General features: G+C 40.9%; 1 protein-coding gene across 10 annotated transcripts in view; it reads left to right on the top strand.

The window, feature by feature from the left end:
* The window catches only part of MCTP2 (multiple C2 and transmembrane domain containing 2), a 245,083-nt gene that overhangs the window by 49,436 nt on the left and 183,042 nt on the right, over positions 1-12,605 (top strand). For all 10 annotated transcript variants that reach the window (XM_025437491.3, XM_035714286.2, XM_035714285.2 and 7 more), the window contains one exon: positions 2,018-2,555. In XM_025437491.3, coding sequence (XP_025293276.1) covers positions 2,088-2,555 — 468 coding nt within the window. In that variant the 5' untranslated portion in view covers positions 2,018-2,087. The remainder of the gene's footprint in view (positions 1-2,017; positions 2,556-12,605) is intronic.

Raw genomic sequence — 12,605 nt, 5'->3', positions numbered from 1 at the left:
GGACTCCATCCCAGGACCCTGGGATCACGACCTGAGCAGAAGGCAGATGCTCAACCACTGAGCCACCCAGGTGTCCCTCATACAAGTTCTTTATATATTTTGGATACTAACCCTTTATCAAATATATCATTTTCAAATATCTGCTCCCATTCAGCATATTGCCTTTTAGTTTTATTGTTTCCTTCACTGTACAGAAAACTTTTATTTTGATATAGTCCCAATAGTTAATTTTTGCTTTTATTTCCCTTGCCTCAGGTGACATATCTAAAAAATGTAGCTTGGGCCCATGTCAGAGATTACTGCCTGTGCTGTCTTCTAGGATTTTTATGGTTTCAGGTCTCACATTCAGGTCTTTAATCCATTTTGAGTTTATTTTTGTGTTGGTGAAAGAAAGTGGTCAATTTAATTCTTTTGCATCCAGATTTGACTTTGATTTGATCCCTAATGCGTCCGATCTGTAATATGTCAAATTACCTTCTTTCCTACATAGCATTTACCACTCTGTGTAATTACATATGTATTTGTGAAACATTCCTGTCATTCACGCTTAGCTGTTTGTGGGAAACACTTCAATCTTGCATTCTCAAGCTAAAGCTCTAAAACTTGCATTTCTTGAGATTTCCATTATAGTTTTCTCAGTTTTTCTGACTTCGTACATTGGAACAAGAACAGACCTCTCACTTCTATAAATGCTTTTTTCTTTAGTCAATCTTATTTTAATATAAAGTTTTAAAATATCAGGTAGAATTTTTGTTGATATGAGTATGTATTTGTCCTTCCAGATGCATCTGTAATGCTGGAAAGAAAGATAATAAGTTCAAAGCAGAGATTGGCCAGCTACCATCTGCTGCATTTTTGTAAATAAAGTTTTTTCAGAACACAGCCACACTCTTTCATTTAGGTGTTGTCTGTGTCTTTGATGCCAAAATAGCAGAACTGCATAATTGTGATACACCATGTGGCATGTAAAGTCTAGAATATTTGCTAACTGGTCTCATACAGAAACTGTTTGCCTACCCTGGTTCAGACATTAAAAGGCCCTGGTTAATTGATCATACTGGTTAAAGATCCTGGTAGTAACTTTTGGCTCTTCTTTCCCTGAAAAGGACATAGGAAAGTAGTCTACATGGCTATTATTAACAAAAAACAAGAGATAACAAGTTTTGATGAGGACATGGAGGAAAGAGAACCCTTGTGCACTGTTGGTGGGAATGCAAACTGGTGTAGCCGCTATGGAAAACAAAATAGAGTTTCCTCAAAAAACTAAAACTAGAAATATCATATGATTCTAGGTATATACATCCCCCCAGAATGAAATCAGTATTTCTTCACTCCCTTCTTCACTATAGCATTCTTCACATTAACCACGATATTAAAACAATCTATGTGGTTATTGAGGGATGAATGGATAAAGAAAATGTTGTGTGTGTGTGTGTGTGTACATATACATATACATATATACATACACAGTGGAATATGAGTTAGCCATAAAAAGGAGGAAATCCTGCCATTTGCAACAACATGGCTGAACTGGGAAGATGTTACACTGAGTAAACTAAGTAAAAGAAAGCAATCTTATGAAATGTATTTTTTTCACATCAACCTCATAGTTACATTCATTACTAGAATTTTTCTATAACTACTCTGATAAAAATCTTAAAAAATAGTTTCTTGGGATGCTTGGGGGTGGCTCAGTGGTTGAATGTCTGCCTTCAGCTCAGGTCAAGATCCCAGGGTCCTGGGATCAAGTCCCACATGGAGCTCCCTGCAGGGATCCTGTTCCTCCCTATACCTATGTCTCTGCCTCTCTGTGTCTCTCAAGAATAAATAATTTTTTAAAAAATACAGTTTCTTAAAATGCTTTAAAAAATATTTGCAGACATTACCAATCAAATGTTTCAATCTTGATCAGTGAGAGAAAGTGTGAGACTTTCTAGTCACGTTTTACGCATTGATGTGCTTGGCCACCACCAAGAAGACTCAGTTATGTTCTCTCTCCTTATATTGTGTTTTCTAGGAGCCACTGAAGTTGTTTCCCATAGAGAAGCACTCTCTCATGGAGTGATTGGTTCGGTCTTCATGCAGTCATGGATATGGATAAACCATCGGTCTGGGGCTCTTTGAAACAGCGGACCAGGCCTTTGTTAATCAACCTAAGCAAGAAGAAGGTAAAGAAGAACCCAAACAAGCCACTAGACCTAAGGGCAAGGCGTTCTCTGGACCGCCGTCTCAGCCTCTCTGTCCCTGACCTCCTGGAGGCTGAGGCCTTAGTCCCAGAGGGGCGGCCTTACTCTGGGCCCCAATCATCCTACACCTCAGTGCCCAGCAGCCTGTCGACGGCAGGGATCTTACCCAAGAGCAGCAGTAGCTCCTTGAAACAGTCTGAAGAAGAATTGGATTGGAGCCAGGAAGAAGTGGGCCATCTCCATGTGGTGGAAACAGACTCGGAGGAGGCCTATGCTTCACCTGCTGAGGACAGGAGGCCTTCCAGCAATGGCATCTTGGATCTGCTCCAGAAAACTCCTATTGGAGAGGATGCACTGGAAGAGCCAGAGGTGAGACCAGGGCTGGGCACTTTTCTGTTCCTTGTTCTTCTTTCCTCCTTTCGAAGGGTCCTTAGTGCCCTTGGAAAATTTGGTTAGGAGTTATTTTTGTGGTTATCTTGGCTGGAGAGAATGTCATTTATACGAAATTTAAATCCAGGTGATATCGATTGCACCCACTGTTCCCATTTGTTTTAGGGTTGACCTCTGTGTATTTTAAAACTATTACAAATAACCTTTCTAGAGTACTTTAAGGCATTAAAAGCCCTATTGGATGAGTTTTCCTTTTTTCCATCTCTCTGGCAAAGAAATTAAAAGCATAACTTTTCCTCAAACGTTTTGCTTTAACTCTGTGAGTGTGTGTGTCTCTCTCTCCCAGCAGTGCTCAATGCTACTGTAGACAAAAATGCATGCTAATATTGCCAAGAAATGTATGTATATGTGTCTCCCTTTAACTGTTGGAGAGTTTCAACTTCCTCTTATTTCACATGTATGTGTGTGCATTTATATGTGCTTATGCACATGTGTGCACACTTGCCTATGGATAGCTTCACTTGCATTCTCTAAAAAACAAAAGGATAAAGACTGAAGGAATCAATGGATTCATTGATTTCACAAAGCTTTAATTTTTCAATAAGATAAAAGAGCCAAATACAATTAATTATGAGACAAATCCTGTATTTCTAGAATGAGTTTAATTCTACCAGATTACTAAATTGTGGTGATCGGTTTAATCAGTTGTTCTTTTTTTTTTTTTTTTTTTTTTTTTTTTTTTAGTTTCCCATTAAGGGCACTAAAATAGGTTGTGGTGTTGAGGGAGGAAGTTAATTTTTTTTTAATTCTGAGTTACTATTATAATCGCATACAAAGCTGGGTATTCAATTGGGATTTTTGGTTTACCTTAAGAGCCAAAACCTGTTAATTATGTCATATATTTGGGTGTTATTACGGAATGGATCATGGATATTTGGACGATGTTGTGACCAGATTCTTTTGGAAACATTACAATAAGGCACCATTAACCATTAAATGACTTAACTATCTTTTCCCATACCATTTACCTTTATGAAGTTCTTTTTGTAACAATGTTATGATTGTTACTATTTTTGATTTTTACTATTTATAAATTTGAAATGTCTTTCTACTAATAAAAGCATAAATAAGGTGAATTATTAAAAATAACTCCTAATTCACAGTTCAGTGGAAAGGGGGTAACGTGAAATTGGATAACTGAAATTTATCTTCTTGTTACATTATTAACTGATTAGAAAAAAAAATGGCTGGGTTTTGTGGCTTTGATAGACTAACACTCACAGATTAGAATATTTTTTTAGGGTTAATTTTTTTTTAATTTTATTTTTATTTAGGAGAGAGAGAGCGCAGAGGGAGGAGCAGAGGGAAAGGGGCAGTCTCCCCACTGAGCAGGGAGCCCTATGTGAGGCTTATCCCAGGACTCTGAAATCATGACCTGAGCCAAAACCCAAGAGTCAGATGCTTAACTGAGCCATCCAGGTGCCGTGAAGTTGTTTTGCTGACTATAAATATTTGAATACCTACTCTAACTCAGGCACCATGAAGGTTACGACTATGAATAGAGATGAATAGAAAAGTGACTCTGCCTTCAAGTTATGATGTATTCAGAGTCAGTTTTATATAGCTTTAAAGGTAGTATAAGAGGTCAGCAGAACTATCTATGCAAAACATCCAAGCCTTACCTCTTGGCAGCTTAGTGGATGGATGATATCACTGCGTGGGGCCTGACAGACATTCATGTGAGGCATTGTGCAAGCTGGTGTAGATTTGATAGATGTGGAAATATGGCAGACACAAGCCTGAAGTGTGGGTGGGGTATTTGGGGGTGGTGAGTATTTTGCTGCACTTGACATGGAAGTTTGGGGAACATTCTGGTGTGATGTATGCTGGGAAGGATGGGCTGTTCTGTCGGGCTGGTTAGTGATGGTGAACGGTTGGTTGGCAGATGGATGGTTGATAATAGTTACTTTCTCTTCTCTGGGCTGAATGCAAAAAATCTTGGAATACATTTATTTTAAATAATTTTCCTTTTTAACTCACCCATTTAAAAGAACACAAACTCCTTTAAAAAAATAGATTTTATTTTTAAGTAATCTCTGCCCCAAACATGGGGCTCAAACTTACAAACCTGAGATCAAGAGTCATGTGCTTGATTGACCAAACCAGCCAAGTGCCCCCAAATGCCTTTTTTTGAATAAGAATATTTTGCTTCTTTTTTTTTTAATTTATTTATTTATGATAGTCACAGAGAGAGAGAGAGGCAGAGACACAGGCAGAGGGAGAAGCAGGCTCCGTGCACCGGGAGCCCGACGTGGGATTCGATCCCGCGTCTCCAGGATCGCGCCCTGGGCCAAAGGCAGGCGCCAAACCGCTGCGCCACCCAGGGATCCCTATTTTGCTTCTTTTATCCTGTCCTAGGATGTACAAGGTAGAAACTGAGACTGATCCTTCCGTGGCCATTTGAATGCCATGTATTTGCTTGGTTGTTTGTTTGCAGAGGATGGAGGGAATGGGCTGCAGCTAATCAGACCTATAGGATCACACATGATCAAGTCCATTGCTCCGCCTCCCCCCTTTTGTGCTCTCCTCCACCATATTGAGTGGGCTTCTCCCACTACCTAAGGATCCAGTTTATTACATACTGTAGAAGTTAACTACTCTCTTGCTTATCTTTCCCACTAGGCTCCACAATTTGGTCTGTGGGTAGGTCTAGGGGAGTCATATCTAATTTATCTTTGTTTCCTTAGGGCCTTACTGTGTGCCTGACACATAGCATGTGCTCAATCACTATTTCTGTATGAGGAAATCAGTGATAACCATGTGTGCATTCAGATTAGTACAGTTTTTGTTAGTATCTTTATTGTGAGTTCTCTTCAGTTTATTTCATTAGAGTCAATTTTTTTGTTGTTGTTTATTGGATTTTTTGGGGGGTAAGGGCTAGGGGTGAGGGTTAGGGGTTAGGGTTAGAAATATACTGTAAATGAAATTTCTTTTTGTATGATTTTACCTGAAAACAGACAAATGGAGACTTCTCAGCCTAAGTCCAATACTAGCTTTAAATCTGAATGTGTTCTCTGTTTTTTCAATGAAGATGGAAGTCCTGGTGAATCCATGTCATGTGAGTTTCGGGGTTGCTTAATTTGTATCTGGGATATGGGTCATCTCTCTTCTCTCTAATGAATAGTGGACAGGTTACTATCACTTTCATGGAATGAGGAAAGCAATGAGGAGGGAAGAAAGAGTTGGCATGTGACAAGCCTGGTGTATACAAGGACAAGCAGATGTTTTCTGAGTATCCTTGGTATAGTTTGTTTTGTGTGTAGCTTTACAGAGTGAAGGTAAAGAAAGGAACATCTGTAGTCAGAGTACCCACTGGCATTTGTCTTACATGTTTTATGTCCAAGGGTAATTTCAAGGCTGAGCCTGCAGTAGTGGGATGGGATAAGACCCCAAATAATGGTGTTGTCTGAATGTTTTCCAGTTTTTTCCTAGTTCTGCCAGGGTAGCAATGAAGTAAGGAATGGGCTTATAGTTATGGGGAAATGGAATGAAGAAACAAAGAAGAAAATGAAGAGGGAAGAGGAACAAGGAATGTGAGAACATAGAAGCCATATGAAACCTTGAAATAGTCTCAATGCAGGTGCTCCAAGCAACCATAAAACCAGAGTAGAAGAAAGTAGGTTTAGAATAAAGGATACATTTGCTTGAAGAGGATTCTCCAGACTTTCTCTTGGTCCCCAGATTCACACTGCATGTTCCACAGAAACTTGATCTCAACTCATTTTGACAGAATTTTATCTTTCCGAAGGACCCTCACAGATGCAGACTGTTGTTTCTTGGTAGCATCACCGTTATTCATCTGGCCCCAGTAAAACACCTGTGAATGATGTGAATGATGACTGTTACACTTTCCTTGCTTTTCATGGTCTCTGATCTTCATTGATCCGTCTCACATCTGTCTTCTCCTCCCTTCTTCTCTTAAGGAAATCCTTTCACCCTTTTGAAATTTCACCCAGCTGAAATTCTCCTTCCTGTGTGAATTTTCCTGACTGTACAATCAATATCTTCACCCTATCTTTGTTTACACAGCATTCCACTCTTGCTGTCATTGAATGCTAACCTCATTCTGCTTTCTTTCTTTTTTTTTTTTTTTAAAGATTTTGTTTATTTATTCATAGAGACAGAGAGAGAGAGAGAGAGAGAGAGGCAGAGACACAGGCAGAGGGAAAAATGGGCCCCATACAGGAAGCCGGATGTGGGACTTGATCCCGGGTCTCCAGGATCACACCCCAGGCTGCAGGCGGCGCTAAACCACTGCGCCACCGGGGCTGCCCTCATTCTGCTTTCCGTAGAAATCTGTAGAGGGAGCAAGGGTTTGGAACAGGTAGACGGGGTAGAGAAAGGAAGGCAAATTGATAATCGGCATAGCTGTCACTGTATGTACGACCCTGAGAAGATCACCAGCCTCCAAGACCTGTATTAACTGTCCAGTGACTCTCTGGCTTGGAGGACTGACTTATGATAACCCAATACTCATGACACTAAGTTGTAAATGACAAATTGTGACTAATTTGCAATAGGAATTAAATACTCTATAGATTCTAATATTTATTTTGATGTAAACAGCTCACTGTTTCATTGTTGTCAAATTATTTGGGAAGTCAAATTGTAATCAACATCAACTTCATTGAAGTGGAATGAGCAATAATTATATCAGGGCCTGGAAATACTTTGGAGAATTTGTTGAGTATGTATTAACTCCCTGAAGTCAGACTACATGAGATGAGAAGTCACATAGAATCAGGAGATGGTTTTGTGAACACTAAATCTGTACATGGAGAACAGATAGGTTCTACACTGAATGGTGTCTGGTATGCCATCCATCTCACAATAGGGACTGAACTCCAAATGAGAGCTTGACATACTCACACTTTGTTTGCTTGGGCCAAGGACATCTGTATTCACATGCCAACCTGTCTAGGCCATGAAGCCACGATTCTTAAAGTCCTGTGGGATAGGCTCTCTCCTCCCTCCATAGGGTTCAGGGGCAAGTCCAAACTTCTACCCACGCTTCCTTGCATGACCTCTCCCTTTTTCTCATTAAAACATTATTTTTTAGATGTATATTATCACTTTTAGTCAGGCTGATGGCCTTTCATGTAGCCTGGCAACCAGATTGCCTCCTTTGGATGACTTTGTATGTCTGGCCTCAGATGGATAAAAGGTGCTCTTACAGTTTTATTATCCTTGCTGTCATCACCAGAACTTGGGCATGGGAGGTGGTAAAGGGCACCTTTTACTGCCTAAACCCTCTACCACCTTGTATTTAGTTGATTGTTTAGAAGTAGGCCTCTCTTGTTTAGATTGGAAGCTCCTGAAGAATAGACATGATGCCTTTTTCTTCCTGTCTCAGCTTTTTGCAAAACCTTGTTTATTTGATATATTGGGGGGGGGGGCAGGGCAGAAAGAGAATGAGAGAGAGAATCTCAAGCAGACTGCATGCTGAGTGAGAAGCCCTATGCATTGCTGTCTCATGACCCTGAGCCCATGACCTGAGCTAAAACCAAGAGTTGGACAGTCAACTGACTGAGCCACTCAGGTGCCCCTGTGTGAAATATATTGACTTATGTTTCTCCATAGCTAATTTTCAAGCCATAGGCCATGCTAAGTAGTTGGGCTACAAGAAGTTCAGCTGGGTTGGGGAAGGTGATGATATATGGAGATCTGGGCAAAGGGATGGGGAAATTGGATGAGCTCTAAAGGAGTTCCTAAGTGTCAGATTAAATGTGGGGAAGCTATAGTTAAGGAGACTCAGAGTAGCTTTATTCTTTTCCCTTGCATTTCCTTCTCACTTCCTTCCCCAACACTTATTTTACAAGATATTCTCTCTCACCTTATAAAATCAAGTATTTAGAAAATACAGAAAGTTACCTCTGTTTCCCATCCTCAGTGTTAATGGTGGAGTTGAGAATAGTTCCAGATACTGGAAAAAATGACCAAGGATAGGATCTGAGGTGGTCATAGCCCCTGAGCAGTGCTAGATGACCAGTTGAGGTGAGTGGTGAGGGGTCACTCAGCAGGTAGTCAGGAAAGGCTGGAAGAGAGAGGGCACATTGGCTAAGTCTCAGGTGAGTGGGGAGTAAAACTGAGTAGCTAAGTTGCACGTGAAGTAAAATTTTATGGCTAAAAAATAAAAGGCTCTCAGCCCAGAGATATGTGGCAGGCACAAGTACCTAACATGGACTCACTGCTGAGGTTATAGTTGTGTTTATTAGAGTTATCATAGTTATTTTATCATTACATTTCCCAGAATGGAATGAGGGCTGAGAAGGTTTAATGACTTATCTAATGTCATCAAGCTAGTAAGTGTTAGAGCTAAGATATAAATCCAGGACTGTCTGAATCCAAAGCCTGTGCATAAAACTCTGCACATCACGAATTTGGAAATGTGACAACTTGGAGCTGGTGATCTAAAAAAGTTGGTAACAAAGGGAGATTTTTTTCTAAGATTTATTTATTTTAGAGAGAGAAAGACCATGCATACACAGAAGTAGGGATGGGGGGTGCAGCAGAGAAAGAGGGAGAGAGAGAATCCCAGCAGACTCCCTGCTGAACTCAGGGCCAAGATGTAGGGCTCAATCCCACCACTCTGACACCAGGACCTGAGCCAAAATCAAGAGGTGGACACTCAACCGACTGAGCCACCCAGGTGCCCCCTCAAAGGAAGACAGTTATTTTTGTGTGTCCACTGTGCCCTTTTAAAGGCAAGGATAATTATAGTGGTTGAATGGCCTTATTATCACACTCAACAACTGATAATCCTGAATGGAAGGATTATTGCCCCACACCACCTCGTCATCTTTGTAATCCCCCACTGGGGATTTCCTGACATTTCATTTGGCAGTTGGGGTTTTAAAGAACTAGCTTTGGTGCTAACTTATGCAGATGAGTTGAGTGGTTTAGAGAAGTACCTTATCGGGATGTTTCCAGAAACACTACTAGGCAACCACAGAGCTTCAGTTTAGTGACCACAGAGAAGCACAATGACAGACCAGTACAGAGGAAATAGCCTCCAGCTGGCACAACTAAATAGGTACATTCGTTTTTCTCTATATTTCAATTACTTGTTCTTTACTGTTTGTGATTTATCTCAAAAACCATTACTCAACATCATGCTGTCAGTGAGCCAGGCATGTCAGCCACATTCTGGGGTCTTTCATGGGTTTGGCCTCTTTTTCTCTTCTTCCCTCCCTCTTTCCTCATCTGATGAGTGCCTACTATGTGCCGGCGCTACTCTAGGCACCCAGAACAGGGCATTCAGCAACACAGGCTTCCTCATGGAGATCCTATCCTGATCTCAACAGTGGCAGGCTGCATATATATTCAGAGAGGGCTAGGTGTAATGGAGAAACACAAAGCAGAGAAGGCTACTGGGAGTGCTTGGGCAGTGGTGGTACAGTTTTGAACAGAGTGGTCTGGAAAGACATCTTCTGGGATGGTCACATTTACCCAGAGACCCCAAGGAGGTGAGGAAGTAAGATGTGTATGTATTTGGAGAAAGAGCATCTCTAGAGGAGAGAGCAGTAAGTATATAGAGCTCCAGGGAGGCAGGAGAATGCCTGGGGAGTTTCAGGAATAGTAGGGAAGTGGGGTGAAGGGGCAGGGGTAGGAGATGGGAGACTTACTTCTGAGCCTGTGTCACGCAGGCTTTTCCGTCTTCCAGGCAACTCTGCTAGGCTGTAAGGACTATCTGGGGTACCAAAGAGTGGGATATAAAGGAGCCCTGTGAGATCAATACTGTGTTGCTCACAGGCAGGGATCAGCAGTACACAGATGGTGCTTGTAATACCTACTGTAGACATTGGGAATAGCAGTAAGTCGAAACTTTGCCTTGGAGGAGAGCCATAAAGGAAGCATTGCATAGGTTGATTAGCAGTGTGTGGCAGGGGAGGTGACACTGTCCTCAGGTTTCATTAGCCAGCTCTCTATCTCTGTCATGATATAAGTGTCAGAAGGGAAGGGATGGTTGGGATAAAGGAAGGAACCTGGGTTGCTGCCTACCTTCACTGAGGTTTTTCATCCAGTCTTCTCAAACACATCCCCTATCTTAATCATAATCACAATATAATAATACTAATAGAAAAGCAATACTGAGAAGTTACTATGGCCGAGTTCAAAAAGGGTGTTGCCTGTGTTCTTCTCATCCACGAAGGCAAAAGAAACAAAAGCAAAAATGAACTATTGGGACTTCATCAAGATAAGAAGCTTTTGCACAGCAAAGGATACAGTCAACAAAACTAAAAGACAACCTACAGAATGGGAGAAGATAGTTGCAGATGACATATCAGATAAAGGGCTAGTTTCCAAGATCTATAAAGAACTTATTAAACTCAACACCAAAGAAACAAACAATCCAATCCTGAAATGGGCAAAAGACATGAACAGAAATCTCACAGAGGAAGACATAGACATGGCCAACATGCATATGAGAAAATGCTCTGCATCACTTGCCATCAGGGAAATACAAATCAAAACCACAATGAGATACCACCTCACACCAGTGAGAATGGGGAAAATTAACAAGGCAGGAAACAACAAATGTTGGAGAGGATGCGGAGAAAAGGGAACCCTCTTACACTGTTGGTGGGAATGTGAACTAGTGCAGCCACTCTGGAAAACTGTGTGGAGGTTCCTCAAACAGTTAAAAATATACCTGCCCTACGACCCAGCAATTGCACTGTTGGGGATTTACCCCAAAGATACAAATGCAATGAAACGCCGGGACACCTGCACCCCAATGTTTATAGCAGCAATGGCCACAATAGCCAAACTGTGGAAGGAGCCTCGGTGTCCATCAAAAAGATGAGTGGATAAAGAAGATGTGGTTTATGTATACAATGGAATATTACTCAGCTATTAGAAATGACAAATACAAAAAAAAAAAAAAAAAAAAGAAATGACAAATACCCACCATTTGCTTCAACGTGGATGGAACTGGAGGGTATTATGCTGAGTGAAGTAAGTCAGTCGGAGAAGGACAAACATTATATGTTCTCATTCATTTGGGGAATATAAATAATAGTGAAAGGGAATATAAGGGAAAGGAGAAGAAATGTGTGGGAAATATCAGAAAGGGAGACAGAACATAAAGACTGCTAACTCTGGGAAACGAACTAGGGGTGGTAGAAGGGGAGAAGGGCGGGGGGTGGGAGTGAATGGGTGACGGGCACTGGGGGTTATTCTGTATGTTAGTAAATTGAACACCAATAAAAAATAAATTAAAAAAAAAAGCAATACTGAGCTCTGCTAGGTACAATATATAACTATTATCTCATATGACCACATCTGTTTGGCTCACCATCCACACAAGTAGCCTAGCATAGTGTCTGGCCCAGAGATGCTGTAGTGCTCAATAGATATCCTTCGAATGAATTGATTTTTCTCCTAACAATCTGTAAGGCAAGTATCTTTTCTAGCCCTTTTGAAGATGTTCCCATGTCTTGAATTTTAAATAAAAATTTTCAATGACATAAAGATAGGAAGTAGAACAAGTGGGATTCAAAATCAGGTCTTTCTGACTCCCAAGCTTCGTCTAACCCTGCACAGAACTAGATCTTCTAATTTTGGATTCTTGTGGTTCTGGGCACAGTCGGGGCACGCTGTGAAAGGAACAGAGGACCCAGAACACTCAAGAGAAGGCCTAACACTTTGGTTTCCCTTCAGCAATCCATTTTCCTCTTTGCTTTGGCTTCCTTATTTGTAAATTGGTGATACTGATGATAACCTGTGGGCTCTTATAAGAAGTTAATAGGAGCATGTGGGTATTTGTAAAATATACAGGTCTAAGCAAATGTAAAGGGGACCATTATTCTTTTAAACTACCTACTGATAACAAGCATGAAAACAATGTGTAGAAGGTCAGTGGACAAATATTACTGAACATGAAAAGTAAGGTTGATTATACCAGGGGTTGGCAAGCTTTTTCCATGAAAGGCCAGATAATAAATATGTCTAGCTGTATGGCCCACA

Source organism: Canis lupus, chromosome 3, assembly GCF_003254725.2.
Source record: "Canis lupus dingo isolate Sandy chromosome 3, ASM325472v2, whole genome shotgun sequence".
Lineage (NCBI taxonomy): Eukaryota > Metazoa > Chordata > Mammalia > Carnivora > Canidae > Canis > Canis lupus.
This window is presented reverse-complemented; position numbering and strand designations above follow the sequence as displayed.